The sequence below is a fragment of the Cryptotermes secundus genome, unplaced genomic scaffold (assembly GCF_002891405.2).
Source record: "Cryptotermes secundus unplaced genomic scaffold, Csec_1.0 scaffold114, whole genome shotgun sequence".
In the NCBI taxonomy this organism is placed as follows: domain Eukaryota; kingdom Metazoa; phylum Arthropoda; class Insecta; order Blattodea; family Kalotermitidae; genus Cryptotermes; species Cryptotermes secundus.
In genome coordinates, this window is record NW_019729208.1 from 1262004 (window position 1) to 1281359 (window position 19356).

The 19356-nt window shown below is 41.0% G+C and overlaps 1 protein-coding gene across 11 annotated transcripts in view; it reads right to left on the reverse strand.

Annotated features, from left to right (window-relative positions):
• Positions 1–6073: 6073 nt before the first annotated feature.
• Positions 6074–19356, reverse strand: part of LOC111865366 (zinc finger protein 235) — a 16798-nt gene continuing 3515 nt past the window's right edge. For 2 of the 11 annotated variants that reach the window (XM_023853324.2, XM_023853323.2), the window contains exons 2-5: positions 12197–12308; positions 10552–10683; positions 8768–8850; positions 6074–7141 (exon numbers count right to left, since the gene is read on the reverse strand). In XM_023853324.2, coding sequence (XP_023709092.1) covers positions 6094–7141; positions 8768–8850; positions 10552–10683; positions 12197–12308 — 1375 coding nt within the window. In that variant the 3' untranslated portion in view covers positions 6074–6093. The other 9 variants (XM_033751795.1, XM_033751794.1, XM_023853330.2 and 6 more) reach the window with 9 other exon arrangements.

The following is a 19356-nucleotide window of genomic DNA, read 5'->3' on the forward strand; positions in this document are numbered from 1 at the left end:
TCCGGCACATTTGACGCATCTCGACTTTTGGTGGCAAAAGTTTTTGGTGTGTCCGTAGCGCTGACAATTGGTACACTGGGGAATATTTCTTGTAGGATTGGGGGCTTCAAACTTAATTTTGCATTGTTGGAGGTATTCAATTTGGAATATTTCTTTGTTGTTGGGGGCAGGTTTCAAGTCTACAAAAAACATGGAGAGGGGAAGTTTGGTGACGCGGTGTTTGATGTTGTGGATGTTAGTTATGGTGTGGCCAAGTTTCTCAATCTCAGTTTTGATATCCAAAGGATTGATAGAGTAATGGAGGTTTTTTAGGACTACTCTGTAGGAGCGTTCTTCTTTGGGTTTATACGTGTGGAAGGAAGTATTTTTTTCAGAAAGGGATTTGACTATAGCTCTGTATGCCTCAGGAATTGAGGGTTTGATACGGACTTGGTTGTTGGCTAGGGCCTTGATTTCGTACTGCTGTGGGGCAATCTGATCAAGTAACTGGAGGAGGGGTGGAAGGACGGTGACGTCACTGACAAAAATTGGGGGTGGTTTGTGGGTGACTTCAGTAGTTGGGGGTTGAGGCTTTTCTGAGGAAGTGCCAGATGATAGGGCTGAGAATTGGTTATGTGTTGGGATGGGATGAAGCCAATGGTGTTCTTCTTTTGGGAGCTTGGACTCACGTGTGGAATCCTCGTGGAGCTTGCGACTTCTTTTGGTTGAAATCTTGGACCAGGGGATGGGCCCCTGTGAGGAAGACGTATCCATTTCTATGTCCGTTGAATGAAATCCAGGAGATGCTGGTGAGCGATGGGTGCACCCGAGTCGATAAACGTGGACAGTTCCAGAATACAGGTGATGGGTATGAAGAAAATAATAAGTAAGCAACTAAAATTCACTATTAAACTCGTTGGTCAGGGTTGAGGTTGACTGTTTATGCCACAGTCCTCAAGCAAGTATACAGTAGTGTATGAGTTGTGGTAGTACACAGATAACGGAGGGAAGTATAAACACGTCCTCACCGTTCCACTGCTTACACAGTAATCCAGTTCTATAAGATGAAAGTATTTTTGATGAAAATACCTCTAGCAACACATCCATCTAGCTACAGGGACATGCACTGACCAGATTTACTTCCCTACAAAAACCAGTGATGTCAGAGCTCTCATCTGTTACCAGTTATCAAAGTTTCTCTCTGTAGAATTACTTAATATCTACGAATCATAGCTTTTAGGTCCACTAGTATGTTAAATTAGAGAATCAGTGTATCATATAAGTGTATAAGGTCAGATATGGAATAAAGAAAACAATGGAGAACTAATGCATACAAATAATTATTCATAAATGATAGTAGGTCACGTTGTGTATACCTCAACTAGTGACCACTGACCAGAGGAGGAGGCATCACAAGAGATAAAATGGAGATAACAGTAGCAGTAATGGATGAGATGTGTTAGAAGTACAAGGTGGTTCAAATATGACCGGGACTGATTTTTTTTTATACCAAAATTGTCGAACACTTACTTGCACATGTCAGTCTTCAACGTACTCCCCTCCGGAGTCAACACATTTTTTCCAACGTTCTGGAAGTATCCTGATGCCCTTTTCAAAAAAGTTTTGTGGTTGGCGGCGTATCCACTCCCGAACATTCTGGATGACGGCGTCATTGTCCACAAACTGCATGCCTTGCAAGTCTGATTTGAGCCTTTCGAACAGGTAGAAATCACTTGGTGCCAAATCGGGACGGTATGGCGGATGTGTCAGAAGGTTCCATTTCAATTTCCGGAGGGTTTCCATTGTTGTCTTGGCCATATGGGGGCATGTATTGTCTTGAAGGAAGGCTACCCGCTTTCCACCTCTCTTCCGCTTGGATCGGATCCTTTCCTTCACATCTGTTGCCAGGAGGTCTGAGTAATAAGCTGCATTGACTGTTCTGGCATCTGTCAGAAAGTCTACATTGATAACACCCTGCCAGTCCCAGAAGAACGTTGCCATCACTTTTCCTGCCGAACGGCTCCTCCGCGCTCTCTTGGGTTTGGGAGAACTGGTATGCCACCACTCGCATGATTTCTGGGACTCCAGAGTGAAGTAGTGCACCCACGTTTCATCGGTGGTCACTACAGACTTCATAAATGCATCACCTTTGTCTTCAAACTGCTGTAGGAGACGACTGGCAACTTGCATGCGCACCATTTTGTTCACGTCCGTCAAAGTGCGTGGTACCCACCGTGCATTCACCTTGCGATAGTGTAGGTGGTATTTCATGATGTCTTCTACACTACCAACACTGATGGACAGCATTGCTCCAAGTTCCTTGACAGTGATGCGCCTATTCTCATGAATAAGTGCATCTGCACGATCAATGTTTGGCTCGGTGACGGATGTTCGCAGCTGACGATCATGCGGTTCATTCTCCATGCGCTCTCTGCCTTCTCTGAAGTACTTACACCACTCAAACACATGGGTCCGTGAGAGACACTCTTCCCCATACTGCTGTTGGAGTCTGTGGTGAATTTCAGGTGACGGGACATTTTCTCCAACAGGAATTTGATCACAACGCGTTGTTCAACGTTCCGCGGTACCTTCTGTATGCTCATTCCTCTAGCGACTTCCAGACAGGACTGAACAGGTTCTAACCGTAACAGGAGGGAGGGTGGAGGTTGTGGCTTCACTCTCTCAAGGTCGAACAGCTGCTGTGCAGTGCGGCTTGTTTACAAAAAATCAGTCCCAGTCATATTCGAACCACCTAGTATATGGCAATCTGAATAGGTTTTCTGACTACTTGGGTGCTCACAGTTGCCTTAACATTTCAGAGCGAATGTTGAGGAAAATGTTCTACTAAATGAAAAATGTGAGCTACAGCAGTGATACTACCATGAGTTACATATTATGCACCTGACACACGATATCTGTGGGAATTGTATGCTTTTAGGTATACTTTGAACGTGGGTTCTTTGAATGATATAATGGGCACTTTTCTATCATTCTAACTGGTGCAGTTCCACTGGCAACATCTTGTCCATCCACTTGCACTAATTGGCTTTCCCCACATCAGAGCACTGAAAAAATATAAAAGGTAAAATGTCTGACCTGATGACAGCTGAAAATACTGGGATCTGATTTCTTCTCTGCATAAACTGAACATGCAGTGTAGCACTGGAACAGATGTCTCACCAATAACTCTAGTGATTACCTTCAGATATAAAAGGTCTGTCCATTAGTACCTGTTGTTTCTCACTAACTAATGGTGCTGAGCCCTTCTTGAGAAGCTGCCAATTGTGCAGCTACTCAAGAACTTCCCAGCATTTTATGAAACCTGAAGGTTCATTACCATATTCACTAGAGCACTAAACTGGTCCCTATCCTGAGTCACATCAATTCAATCCATATCATCTCTAAGATCCATTTTAATATTGTTCACCCACATATGTCTTTGTTTTCCCAGTGGCCTCTTTCCTTCTGGCTTTCCCACCAATATCCTATATACACTCCTCTTCTCCCCCATTCATGCAACATGCCATGCCCATTTCATCCCCCTTGACTTGATCATTCTAATAAGTTATGAAGCTCCCCATTATGCAGTTTTCTCCAACCTCCTGTCGCTTCATTTCTCTTCGGTCCAAATAGTCTCCTCAACACCATGTTCTCAAACACCTTCGGCCTATGTTCCTCCCTTAAAGTTTCATACCCATAAAAACCACAGGCACAATTATAGTCTTGTATATTATAATTTTTATGTTTTTAGACAACAGTCAAGAAGACAAAAGGTTCTGGACTGAATAGTAGTAAGCATTACCCAAATTCAATCATGTCTTAATTTCCTCCTGTTTCAAATTTTGATTTGTTACTGTCGTTCCCAAATATATGAATGGTGCCACATTTTCAAAACATCTGGTGCCTTATCTTTGTGATTTTGCCCTGCATTTTGGTGATGAGACAGCAACATATACTTAGTTTTCTCTGTGTTCACTTATAGACCAACCTACTTACTAACATCAATTAAAGTTCGTGTGTTTTCCTTTATGATTTGTTGTTTAGGTTGTCTATATCAAAGAAATAAATATGATTGTAATATGCTTACTGTATACTTTTGGAACACACTATAATAAGAAACTTCACTCTGAGACTGGGCTTTCAGACACTGAGGGAGCAATTTCTGGTCTAGGTTACCCTTAAAGAAGACTGACATACCCCATGTCATGTTGTAACCTGTAGTGTAACTGTGTTGAAACAAAATACACCAGATAGCCCAGAAACTATACTGCATAGAGAAAGCAGGAAACTGATTCACAAGATTAGCTAAAGGGAAGTTTGTACACATAAGAACAAGGCTACATGAGGACAAAATACAAACACTATCCAACACAGGTCATACAAGATCATTACATATGCCATATGAGAAACTGATCATTTGTTGATATAAATATATTGTGACACGTCTAACCGTTGCTGGGCAACAGGAGGCGGAACAAGTTACCACAAAGACAGGCCCTTGAAAAAAAACGGTCAGTTGCCAAGTTATGCAACAGTAAGGAAAGCGGTGTTTCTCCATGCCATGCCAAGTAGAGCTGAAGTGAGCCGAGCTGAGCCAAAGCGCGCTGGTTGCTACGCAGCATTAAACAACTCTCGGCAGCGTTGTCGAGCAATGCCCGTAAACACGGCGTCTATGCCACAGTGAAGTGATGTGGGTTTTCCGCTGTCCAACTGAGGGTTTATAAGGGAGACTGGAATGCGTAAGCAGAAAGTTAAAATGTAGCAGCCACCTAAGACAGCTGAAGTCTATCAGTCGCCGGGTTCAGTTGTAGCAAGTGAATTGTGAACGCGAAGACATCATAGTTCAGTTCAAATACAGAAGCGGTCACAGGAAGAAGAATGGAATGTGTGTTATATTGAAGATAGTGTGTGATTAGGAGTGACACAGTGTGGACCGTAAAGTCGCCGAGAGCAGTAGAAGTAATTGTGATACTGCCAATGACAGTAATTGTGTAAGTGTAAGAGCGAATGTGGAATAAATTCGCTATATCCAACACGGCGTGAAGTTATTTGTCACGTGTGACATACCAAACATGTGACAGCTTGGGGTTCTTGACCATTTTATACATGTTTGGTTTTATTTGTCAGGATGTTAACACTGCAGAATTGGAGCCCTCAACTGTTAGCACTATCTGCATTCATAAATCAAACACAGTGTTTCCTCACATAAGAGAAGAGATGGAAGGTATATTCAAACGATTTGACTGGACCAAATTTCCTTCCTTAATGACCCCTTTGCTGATCACAGTCACCACACTATCTAAGACATGAAATGTCTTCGCTCAGACACTGAGTTTGTGGGTTTGAATCCCACTCAAGGCATGGATGTCTGTTTGCATCTATTCTGTTTGTTTTAGGCAGCAGCCTTGTGATGGGCTGATCCCCCATCCAAGAAGTACCACTGACTCTCTAAGATTAAGAAACTGAAGAGAAATGAGCATTTCATGGATGTCCTATGCTCCAAATTGGAGCAAGAGCAATAGAAGAACGGTGACCTTTTTTGGATGCACAGGTTAGAATATAAAAAAAAATGTATCAATATTATTTCCCGTTTTACTGGAAACTTGTCTTACAAGTTTTAATTTCCGAAGATAGAAGGCTATACAAAGGTTTTCATCACTAAATTTGAAGTGATCATGAGGATATTCCCACTACACGTGAAATTATAGCCATAATGTGTATCTACTCTCATATATGAGTTAACCATATGGTTTATAAAACAGGCTCCAATCTGCATGTGACGATCAGGTAAGCGCTCAATTGTAAATATACTGTTAACAGTATCAACACTGCTCCCTTTTGGGATCTAGTAGATCATTACAGTACCTGATACCTTCATCCATGGTAGAAAAATAAACTAAATGTGAAAAAGCGTGGTATAGATACAGGGAGAGCAAGGGCTGTAACTGGGACACTGGGCAAACCGATAGTAGTAAGGAAGACAGAGTAAGGAATATTAGCCATATGGTGGAGGCAGCAGGTTCCCCAAATTTTGTTGGGAACCATCTACAAGAATACACAGTGCCCAATCCCTGAATCTTCAGTTACTGCCATGAAAACATCAAATCTCAAACTTTACTGTCTAAATTGAGCTTCAGATACATAAGTACAATATTCTACAGTGGGTTTAAAATCAGGAATTTCCTCATACACTCTACGGGCTTTAGACATGACTCGTGAATGCGCCCGAGAATGTCTTCGGAGATTCCCACGTTCTGCAAACTCTTTATTACATTCACTACACTTATAAGGCCGCTCTCCTGTGTGAATACGATAATGTTTCTTTAATCTAGACCCTTCTGTGAAGGTCTTGTTGCATATGTCACAAGCATATGGTTTCTTACCAGTATGACTTCTATAATGTATTTTAAGATGGTCACTTTTTGAAAAATTCTTACCGCATACGTCACATTTATATGGTTTATCTCCTGTATGGATACGATAATGGTTCTTCAGATTGTCCCTTCTTGCAAACCTTTTATTACATATATCACAAGGATAAGGCCTCTCTCCAATATGGATACGAAAATAGTGATTTTTCAAATTTTCTTTTTGTGAGAAATGCCTATTACAAATATCACAACTGAAAGGTTTCTCACCCGTATGGGTACGATTATGGACTCTTAAGGAACCTCTTTCTGTGAATTTCTTATTGCAAATATGGCACATATAAGGTTTTTCACCGGTATGAGTTCGATAATGATTCTTCAAACTCCCTCTTTGTGAGAAATTCTTATTACATACATCACAATTGTACGGTTTCTCTCCTGTATGGGTACGCCCATGGGCCAAAAGATTACCATTGTGTGTAAAGCCCTTAAAACATATTTTGCATCTAAAAGGTTTCTGTCCTGAATGTATTCTACTGTGCTTTTTGAGGTCACACCTCATTGCAAAGTATTTACCACAGATTTCACACCTATAACGTTTTAAATCTAGAACACTATAAGAATTCTTTCTTAACTTTCTCTTAAAGCTCATTTCACTGTTATTATTGATTAAACTGTCATTTTCACTACATATGTCAGTTTCTCTCCCATGATCCTTGTTGTTACGTCCATACACGTCAAGCCGTGAAGCACCTTCACCAAGAAAATCTTGTTCACTGTTCAGCAACTCCATGCTGAAATGAAGAACAGGCATATAACAATGATGTGCTAAAGCCTTTGTTCTACAGATTAGAAACACATACAAATTCCAAGCAAAACTTATAAACCGACTTCCCTGTTGCACAAACTTCAAGTTTTATAAATCTTGTGTTGTTACTGTTACACAGGGCGGGGTCCAAAAAATGTACTCTCTTTGATAGTCAATATCTTTGGAACAAAATGACATGTAGTTACAATTCTTGTGCGGTAGTGTAGTGTAATGTTGTCCAACAGATGGTGAATGTCACATGAGTCACATCAGTGTTGTGCCGTGTGTGCATTGTGAGGAGAAGACAGCAGCAACAATGGCTGAAATGTTGTTCTTTGAGCAACACAAGGCTGTACTGAAGTGGTACTGGAAGTATGAAAACATTAAAGAGGTACAACGACAATGGCAGAATGAGTTTGGAACTCAGCTACCAACACGCCGAACAACTGCCTGTATTCGGGATAAATTTGAAGCCAATGGTACTGTTCATGATGTGCATAAGCAAAGATCTGGGCGACCACAGATAGTAACAAGTCCAGCTTCCAGTGCTGTGGTGTTGCAACACTTTACACGACCACCGCAGAAATCTGTGAATCGGTGTGCGTGTGAGAGCTGTTTGGAGATGAGAGATTTTACCTACAACAAGATGGTGCTCCACCTCACTAACATCCGAGATGTCAGGACGTACTTGGATGACACTCTACCTGGACAATGGATAGGTTGAAGAGGTGCTATTGAGTATTCACCACAGTCTCCAGACCTAACACCTCTCGACTTCTACCTATGGGGAACCTTGAATGATGAAGTTTATCGACAAAAGCCAATTACACTGAACGCGCTATGAGAAACCATCAAAGCATCGTGAGCAGCCATCATACTGGACACACTGATAGCTGTAGTTCACTCAGCAGTTCGGCAGCATCGATGCTGTTTAGCCACTGATGGTGGTCACTTTGAACACATACAATGACTCTCTCTCTCTCCACGCAAGAATTGTAACTACATGTCATTTTGTTCCAAAGATACTATCAAAGAGTGAGTATATTTTTGGACCCCTCTGTGTATGGGTAAACTAACAACAAAATATATTCTATGCATTAATATGTTAAGTTCATCTGTAGATACACGACTATGCATGACCATATCCAAAATGACTTCTTTATTGCCTTTTTCCTTCCCCATTTTGGCACTACAGCCCCAATTTGGACCTTGACCTACCTCCATGAAACTCTCCCTTTCACTTCGATTTATTAGATCTTAGACATTCAGTAGGGCTCCTTGGGTAGGTGATTGCAAGCCCTCTACCATTACACAAAACACAGCAAAGTGGGCCCCCCCCCCACACGTGCAGACACACACATCCTTGCCCTGAGTGGGATTCAAACCCACGATTCCGGCTTCTGAGCAAGTGAAGACAGTGCATGCTTTAGGCCGCTCAACTACCATGACTGGCTCTTTATTGTTTGCAATTGTGAATACTGTTATTGTTATTGTTACTGCTGCTGTCAAACACATCCTGTTGCAACATACATACACTCCATGCAAAGAATCCGTAGCTCAGAAATGAATACTCAAGTACACATCACTAAACACACTTCAAGATCACTTTTACCTGTACATGTATATTTGAGGTTTTTCTGTTCTTTCATCATCCTTCAGTTCTTCCTTTATGCTGGCACCATAACAAAACATCTCCTGCAATACAACAAACTAAGTCTGAACATTCCTGCCCATGTAATTTCAAGAACGAAGAGTAACTGTATTGATGTAACGTAAACATGATGTGTAACTCATTAATCTTCATCTGAAGTGAACACTTGATTGCTGCAAAATAATTACTTAAACCGACCTCGGCCTCCACTCAATTTTAAAATCCTTCATGACCAATTTGAGTACATGTAACTTATAAGATCCATATTTTCTTCACCTCGGCACTAGCTGGAGGTGAGTGGTCAGCTTCATGACCCTGCCGCTTTACCCCCCCAGAGAAAGAGCACCCAGTACCCATTGGATAGGAGGGTGGGTGGGCCCCAGAGCTGGTCTGGACAATATGGGGAAGAGAAAATTCTGACCCTACTGGGACTCAAACTCTGACCCCTCGGTCATCCAGCCTGTAGGCAGTTGCTATACCAACTGCGCTACCTGGTCTCCACTCCCCCATATGCCTTCATGGCATAGTGCTTAATTAGTTAAACACAGGGATAACTTTACCTTTTATGTAAGTTATAAACATAAAATGTATTTCAACATTAGTAGCATGAGTATTTAGATTAAGTACTGAGTGACAAAGTGCCAACCAAATGTATTAGTGTAATGAGTAGTATTTGTGCTTCGTATCTAAGAGGTCATCACTTCAAACGATGCCAAGGATACTAGTCACATTGACAAGCTATACATCATTCTTTTAAGTCACCTGAAGGAAACAATGTAAGCTACAGTTACTCCAGCATCCTCCCTAAACCAACATTCCCAACATCTGGGAGATGCTGTTAGTTGTATTTAAATGTGATGCACAACATGTCAACAAAATATGCAATATGTACTGTTCACTTATTAATTACCACATGACAACTGAAGACCCTACACTATGTGACAGAATTATTGTTCCTGTAGCCTTCTTGACCTTAATGGGACTTGAACTTGGACACCTTGGTCGTCCAGTCTGTAGCCAGTCGCTATACTGACTGAGCTACCCCAGCTCCAGTGATGCCATGTAGTTTGGTAAATAGGCAGAAAAGTTTCAGAGTGGCCTGCTGCCTCCATCTTCAGTGCCTACCCAGAATACTGTTACCTCTCCACCAAACTACAAGGTGTGATATCCTATTAGCTCATAATCCTAACACTCACTGCCATGAGAACATCAAATTTCACACAAAATATATGTTGTAATGTATACTGCTATAAAGTAAAGGTATCCCTGTAACAGGGCGTGGAGGCCCATAGGGTTGTAAGATGTTGAGGTTCCCACATTTTCTAGACCATCAGCTCTTAGATGGTGGTAAGGTTGCCAGCCTTATGCACCAGCTGCCCTTTACTCCCAAGAATATTCAATATTCCTGGCACTCATTTCTGTCAGAGGCTGAGTTGAACCCGGGGCCATGGTGCTCTTGGAAGGATTAGGTAAACTGAAAAAATCCACCTCATTGGGATTAAATCCCGTGACCTTTCGGCTTGTAGCATAGTGCCTCAACAAACTATACTGCTGTGTGAAGAGAAAATATTTCCAATGATTTACATGCATGGACAACTTTTTAGCCACTATCTGTTGCACTCTGATATTGAAGTGTGTGTAACATCAAATGACACCTTTTCTCACACTAAAAATATTTATTTAGTGTGAGAAGTTGTATATTCCTTGTTCAGAGAATAATAAAAATATGAACATAAGTAACTTACCCTCATATCACAGAATGCTGCTGGTAAAGGGCATTCTTCCTTTTTTATATCATGGTCATCTTCATTTGGCGAATACATGAGACTAGCCTCTGAATCTGAATGAGGTTCCATTTTTATTAGATCTATGTCAGGCTGCGAAACATACATATTCTTGTAATATTTGAGATTTTCACGGTGGTGACTATGAAGAGAAGCTGTCTTCTGGGATATTGTGTTAACCGACGTTTCGGAGGAAGGTATCGCCTCCATCTTCAGGGCAGAAGGGGGGGAAAAAGAAAGAAAATCACCAAGTTTGGAACCTGTTTTAGCAGGTTCTTCGCTTGCCGATTTTTTCTTCTACCTTGAAGATGGAGGCAATACGTTCCTCTGAAACGTCGGTTAACACAATATCTACACGGCACAACATCCCAGAAGATGGCTCTCTTCATATATATTCTTGTTAGTTCTCTTATACTGACTCACTACTAAACAAGTGATTTTGATTTGATCTGCATCTACTGCCCTCTGTAGGTCATACCTGCCATCCACAATCTAAGGACATGTCATGTGTGATGACTGGCAAAAGTGTGAAGGAACCCATTTAACATGGCCCATAATGGCCCACACATATCCTAAAAATTTAATACAGAATATATATCCCTTCCTCCTCAAATGATAATACTCTGCATGCAACACATTTACAGCTGTCAAATGATATAAATAAAACTGACTTGAGCACAACCCAATCCTGTGACTATATGCTTATAAGCTTGGCCCACTAATCTATCAGTTGAAGTGCATTTTATTCTTGGTTTATACACATAATTATCTAACTGTAAAATTAATGGCATACAATTTGCAGGAATGGAAATCTGTACAGTAAAAGAGTAAGAAAATTACCATCTTCTATCATGAAGATGGAGGCAGTAGGTTCTTCTGAAACACTGGTTACTATTTAGCAGAATACACAGTATCACCCCCCCCCAAAAAAAAAGATAGTATCTTCTTAGTCATCACAGTGACAACCTCCAGTCCCATGCAGTTTAGTTCATGGGTAAGATGTGAATTCAAATAATCATAAATATTAATAGTGCCCCCATTTAATATATATATTATGTGGCAATTGGATTACCTCAACTAAACAAAACCTGCATATGTTTTGATACACATTATACACTGAGTCAATGGATTTGAAAATGTGTAATAAATAAAAGCATTTCAATTTCATATTTGAAAATTTGAACATGACTTTACTGCACTGCTCTGAATGGACCTCTACGAGGAGTCTGTTTCAAAGGGAACATTTCAAATCTTTATGAATTTATTCACATTTTGTAATAAATACAAATGACACTTAACATCTCAAGTATTAGATGAGAGAAAATGGAAATATATGAAAACAAAAGCCTCATTATGAGCTACTAAATATATTCATAACAGTATGTGCAATTACTAGAATAAGTCTATATTGGTTGCCACATTGTGACATCAAGAAATTTGTTGCTATGGTAACCATTCCAAATACATACATAAATGTTTAACATAAAGGTACATGTTTCACTTCATAAACAATAGTCAATGTATTACTTCTGTCAAATGACAATACTGGCAACATTGCCAAAAATATATATCAAAATACTGGCATACACACAAGAGCATCACACACCTTAATTTCTTGTTCTTCATCCTCTATGCACATCAACCGATCATCACTCACTGGGGATGGTGAGTAAACCTCACTGGCTACACCTGGTTCCACTTTGATCACTTCCATGATGCTATCAAACAACATTCATATACAATGCAATCAAGTTTCTATATAAAGTAGTATCAAAGTGAATTAGTATTAATTTGAAGAAAATTTGCAATCAAAACAGAGCATGTTATATTAATGGCAAATAGCGAGCAATCATCTTCCATGTTAGGCGGGTCCCTTGTCACCACGGCATGGTGTGTCCTCAGATTATGGATGGACGAGACCCCCTCCAGTTTTGGAGGGAAGCTGTGAGCATACTGAACAAGCAGTTGCAGACAGCCAACAAGGGGTGGTTCTCCAGCTTGGGGGTTGGGCATGGGGCCAACAACTCCTCACCATAAAAAATAATCATGTTACAAAAATGAACACAAAGCCTTGGACCTGGATGGATTCTCCGGATAAATGACCTCGGCTAAAGAAAATGGATATGAGATTTGGTACCTGGAACATCAGAAGTATGTATAGGGCAGGTTCGCTCAAGTCAGTGAGAGAAGAAATCTTAAAATGTATGTTAGATTTAGCAGCAGTATAGGAGGTCAGAGGGGATGGAGGTGGCATCGCACCAGCAGGAGAATACAGATTTTTCTATGGAAAGCGGAATGAAAATCATGAATTAGGTACTGGATTTTTGTACATAAGAGAATCGTATCAGCAGTTAAGAGGGTACAGTTTGTTGGTGATAGGATATAATATATAATAGTAAAAGGTCGCTGGTGTGACACTGTTATGAATGTTCACACCCCAACAGAAGATAAATTGATGACATAAAGGACAGATTCTACGAAGAACTAGAACATGTATTTGATAAATTCCTGAAGTACCCTATGAAAATTTTGTTAGGAGATTTCAATGCCAAAGTAGGGAGGGAAGACATTTTCAAACCAACAACTGGGAATGAGAGTTTGCATGAAATTAGTAATGATAATTGAGTTAGAGTAGTAAACTTTGCCACATCAAAAATATTACTGTCAAAAGTACAATGTTCCCACATCGTAACATCCATAAATTTACTTGGACATCTCCTGATGGGAAGATACACAATCAAGTAGACATAGCACTTATTCAGGAACCTTGGATATACAGGGGCCAAATAAGAGGCTTAACAAATTCAGGGGGAACAGTCTACTACATGGTACCAGGAGAAGATGTGAGATCATGCATATATGTTAATAATCATATTAATGCTTTACCCTTGCTGGAGTTCTGTTCCAGAGACACAACAATGGTGAGGATGACATACACATTTGGCGGAGGCTGTGAGGAGCTCATTGCCACTTCAGCCTACCTTCCTTATCACTCGGATGAACCACCACCTTCCAAAGAAGTGAAGGACATCATTGAATATTGCCGTCTTAGGAAATGCAGCTCATCATTGAGTGTGACACCAAGGCACACCACACACTGTGGGGGAGCACTGACATCAATCCAAGAGGAGAATGCCTCGTTGAATATTTGGTGAGTTCGAATCTTAATATTCTAAACCAAGGTAACGAGCCTTTCTTTGTGGTTTGCAATAGGCAGGAGGTCATCAACTTGACACTAGGGACAAATAAAATAGGAACAATCATCAGTAATTGGCATGTATCTCATGAGCTGTCCCTATTGGATTACAGATACCTAGGTCGTAAAGAAAGTCATGAGCAACTTTTTTTTGCATACAACCTTGGAACAGCAGATGAAAGAGACTATGGTGGTATGTGAAACCAGCTGTTGTGTTAACCTTGAGTGTCTTGTGATGTCAATAGCTTGCATTACGTGACCAGTATCACTCCTAACAAAATGGCCGACGATGTTGTTTTGCCAGTGTGCTGTCATCAAATTTCTTGTGAAAGAGGAAATCCCTGCTGCAAAAATTCACCAGAGACTTCAGCATGCTTATGGAAGTGTGTGCATGGCATGCGAGCAGTGTTCGAAGATGGGTGAAACATTTTAAAAATGGGAACGCCAGCATAGAAGATGAGCCTCGGAGCGGTCATCCTCGAACAGCCTCAACTAAATGCAACATGGAAAGAGTGGACGAGTTCATTCAAGATGACAGGCGTGACTGTGGACACAATAGCCCGAAAACTTGGAATAGGGCACGAGCAGTACAGGAGATGACTGAAAGCTGAGAACTCATGAGACTCATAGACACTGAGACATGTATATGAAAAACCCTTCACAGTCAGATTTCCCGACAGGAGTGAATGGGTAGATGGGTTTTGGTCCGATGGAAAAGGGGGACTGATCTGGCATACAGATGATTCCAAGATACATAAGGGCATTGGAGCTGGTGTATACTGCTATGGCATGAGGCAGAAACTTGGTTTCAGCCTTGGGCGGCACACGACAGTATTCCAGGAAAAATCAATGCCATTAAGGCATGTATTATGGAGAATCTAGATAGGAACTACAGAAATAGGAAGATCTACATTCTATCTGACAGCCAAGCTGCACTTAAAGTGCTTGACAAACACCAGATCAACTCAAAATTGGTCTGAGATTGCCATCAAACTCTCATGGAACTGGTCAAACATAACAGGGTACAACTGATATGGGTGGCGGGGCATGAGGGTATTGCTGGAAACGAAACAGCAGATGAATTGGCCAAGATTGGAGCTGAATATCCATTCATAGGACCTGAACCAGCTTGTGGCATCTTTACAGCAGTTGCCAGAAAGGCGATCAGGGACTGGACAAATATGAATCACAAGAAATACTGGGGATCCTTGACTGGACTCAGGCAAGCAAAGGGACTCATACGAGGACCCTATGCTAAAAGAGCGAAGGAACTGTTGAAGTTAAACAGGAACCACCTACGATGGGTGGTAGAACTACTTACAGGACATTGTCACCTTAAAGGACACCTCTTCAAACTGGGACTAAGTAATAGTCCAACTTGTGAGAGGTGTCAAGAAGAAAATGAAACAGCCACACATACTCTGTGTGAATGTGAGGCCTTAAGTTTATTTAAGAGTACGTTACTTGGGTCAATATTTTATGGAACCAAGTGACTATTTCGATGTCCCCACGTACAAAATCCTACGCTTCACTCGAAACACGAGATTGCTGAGGGGATAATCAAAAGGGAAGGCAGAATAGAACACTGTGGTCACGGTGCAAGGGCCAAGAGGGCCCACCCCTTGTACATTCATTAACTGACACAAGTAAAGTGGTTGGTCTAGAAGTACACACAGAGAAAACTAAGTATATGTTGCTGTCTCGTCATCAAAATGCAGGGCAAAATCATGACATAAAGATGTTTTGAAAACGTGGCACAGTTCAGATATTTGGGAACGATAACAGATCAAAACCTGATTCAGGAGGAAATTAAGAGGAGATTGAACTCGGGTAATGCTTTCTACCATTCAGTCCAGAACCTTTTCTTCTTGTCTGCTGTCCAAAAATATAAAAATCAGAATATACAGAACTATAATTTTGCCTGTGGTTCTCTATGGGTGTGAAACTTAGTCTTTGACATTAAGGGAAGAACATAGACTGAGGGTGTTTGACAACAGGGTGTCGAGGAGAACATTTGGACCAAAGAGAGATGAAGTAACAGGAGTTCAGAGAAAACTGCACAATGAGCAGCTTCATAACTGGTACTCTGCTCCAAGTATAATTAGAATGATCAAGTCAAAGAGGATGAGGTGGGCAGGGCATGTAGCAGGAACTGGGGAGATGAGGTATGCATATAGGATATTGGTGGGAAAGCCAGCTGGAAAGAGACCACTGGGAAGGCCAAGTCATAAGTGGGTGGACAATATTAAAATGAATCTTAGAGAGATAGGATGGAATGGAATGGATTGGGTTGATCTGGCTCAGAATAGGGACCAGTGGACGGCTCTTGTGAACATAGAAATGAACCTTCGAGTTCCATAAAATGCTGGGAAATTCTTGAGTAGCTGCAGAATTGGCGGCTCCTCCAGAAGGGCTCAGCTCCAGGAATAAGTATTTTTTTTTATTGCTTTGGGGTGGGACTAAGTCCCTTGTACTGTGGTCACTTCTGGCCTACTGTACCAGCCCCAGATTATAGGTGAGGATGATTGTGAAGTAATTAGTAAAATGAAGATTGGTAGGCAAAACCGAAGTATTCGGAGGAAACCTGACCCAGCGCCACTTTGTCCACCACAAATCCCCCTTGACCAGACCCGGGATTGAACCTGGGCTGTCGCAGTGGGAAGCCAGCGACTAACTGTTTGAGCTATGGTGCGGCCAAGCACGTAAGTAAGAGTGCAATCATCTTAGAGATTTGTTGAACTGCTCAAGAAAAAGTATTGGGGGGGGGGACCAAAACAGCTGATATCTGCCAAAAATGTTTATGAACTGTAGAAATGAAATTCATTAACGCATTTTAAAGCCACATTACTCCTCAACCCAATGGTCTAAAATTTCATATCATAATCCCCTAAAATAATACATAAAATTTAACAAGCCCCACCTCTGTTGATCAGCAAAAATGCAGTCTGCACATGTTCCAAGTCCCTGTCATGCTGTACAGTGACAGCATGGACCTAAGTATTTTACAACCCTTCTACATGCACAACATAACATAACATATTCCTGCACAGTAAGTGTCTGCAAAATGTTTTGCTGGCTCGGGCTACATTTTTTGGAAATGTCTATATTAAATCTGCCTTACCAAACCTGTGCATGAACACTACTATATATTAAATAATTCCTGAGAACGGGGCTATTCACCTTCCATTTTTGCAGGTCAGGGTCGCTACCTGCAGTTTGAGAAACCATGCTTTCTTTCGCAATTCAAATTTTTTATTCACAACCTAATAAAGACACAACTAAAGTTTATCTGGCTTATCCAATATGTGGACTAAAAACAAAATACACAACCTATGTTACAAATACACACCAATATTAATGTCAGCAACAGCAAATAATGAATATCTGAACGCTTAAATCGGGGATTTTCGTAATTTATTTGTTCATTTATGTGCATGATATTAGTTCTTGAAAGCAAACAAGATTGCTCCTTTCAACGCAGATGATGACTTGCCATTTATAAACTGATCTTTTACTTCACGATACATAACCTCTACAGCTGGTACATCATGCTTAAAAATAAAATCTAGAAATCAAAGTAAAAAATAAATGACTGCATACCCTGCAAATAAAAGCTGGCGATTCCGTTTAACAATAAACTATCTCCATACCTGGTTTAATTACGGAACTCTAAAAAAAGAAAAATATTATTCAGCAACCTACATTCTTCCAACAGTCCTTCCTCCAGATTAAATTTGTGGAGGCCCGAATATAATTATGCAAAGTTCGTCATCTAAAAGGCGCAATTACAGACGTCCTACATATATTCATTAATCGCTTCCTTGTTAATTTTAATTACAAAAACCTGACAAATAAACATATTAACTAAACCTCCAGCACACAACACATCAACTGGCTTCAACCATACAAAATCCGTAGTTCCAGTGGTTTCAACAGTTCATACATTTCATACATTAATTACTGCGCACTTTAACACCGTCTGTGTTCTACACACCTGCATTGCCTGCCTTCACCTACTCGTTGCAATCGCAATCTCTCTCGAATTCAGGAGCAGCCCCGTGAAACTCCCATATTATTGGTTGGCAACATGGCCGCCATGTCCCCTCGGTACAATTCTGCTGCCCTCTATGTTCCTCATACAGGAACTAAATTTAAAATGGGCTCCTGGGCCGAGAGCACAATCGGTAAGAAGGTATGCTACTTTACCATCTATTTTTAGTGCCCCCCTCCCCCTTCAATGCCTTTTTCGCTACTAGCAGTAACTTCTTTTACAACCAGATCTCTTGTACTGCAGTCTCTTTTTCCTTCTGGCTTTCCCGCCAATATCCCATATGCATTCCTCGCCTCCCCCCATTCGTGCTACATGCCCTGCCAACCTCATCCTCCTCGACTAGTGATATTGAACACAGAATATCACTAGTCCAGGACGATGAGGTTGGCAGGGCATGTAGCACGAATGGGGGAGGCGAAGAATGCATATAGGATATTGGTGGGAAAATCATAAGGAAAGAGACTACTGGGAAGACCAAGGCATAGGTGGGTGGACAGTATTAAAATGTATCCTAGTGAAATAGGATGGTATGGTATGGATTGCACTGATCTGGCTCAGGATAGGGACCAGTGGAGGACTCTTGTGAACACAGTAATGAACCTTCGGGTTCTACAAAAGGCTGGAAAATTCTTGAGTGGCTGCACAATTGACAGGTTCTCAAGAAGGGCTCAGCTCCATAAGGAAGTTCAATATCACTTCACCCATAATCCTTTGGGTTGGATTTGAGCAGGGGCGGCCCGCATATAGGCACTGCGGAACTGCAGCATCCCCAATTTCCACTTGATATTATCGATAACATTTATATAATGAGTCCTTTTTTCTTTAATTCTTTCTTTATATTTGTACAATACAATATATAATCCTTAAGCTTAATGTCAGTAGCCAAATCTTTGTATGGAACTGTGAGTTTCACAGTTCTAGCGGCGAGGTGTTCGTTGACTGTGCACATGCGCACATCGCTACACGCGAGGCTGCAATGGAGAGGGAGCACTGCAGGAACGACAGTGCCGACCGGTGCCAACCCTGGAGTGCTGGTGGAAGGTTTTTTTTACTCCACGTGTGTTGTGCTTAAAAAATATGAGTTAATTGTAGAATTAGATTATTATCCTGCTTCCAGCTATTTGATTATTTTTTTTCGGTTCTTTTATTTAACAGAAAACTTTAACCATGGACTTGCATCCCCGAGAAATAAGTTCTGTGACTGCAAGTGAACTGCAACAGCTCAAGTTTTCACAACTGTCTCGCCATGAGAAAGTTGCAGTTAAGAAAAGAGATCGTTTAACACCTGATATTCTAATATCTCAGCCAGGCATATGCAAGAACAAGAAATATATTCGTAGCTTTAATTCTGTATGGTACAAACGGAAAAGTTGGCTTTGCGGCTGTGAAGTAAAAAATGCACTGTTTTGCTTCCCGTTTTTGCTGTTTGGGGTGATGTAACGTGGACAAAAGATGGTTTTAGAAATATAAACAAAATGAAAGAAAAAACTTAAAAGCAGGAGAAGTCAAAGAAGCACGT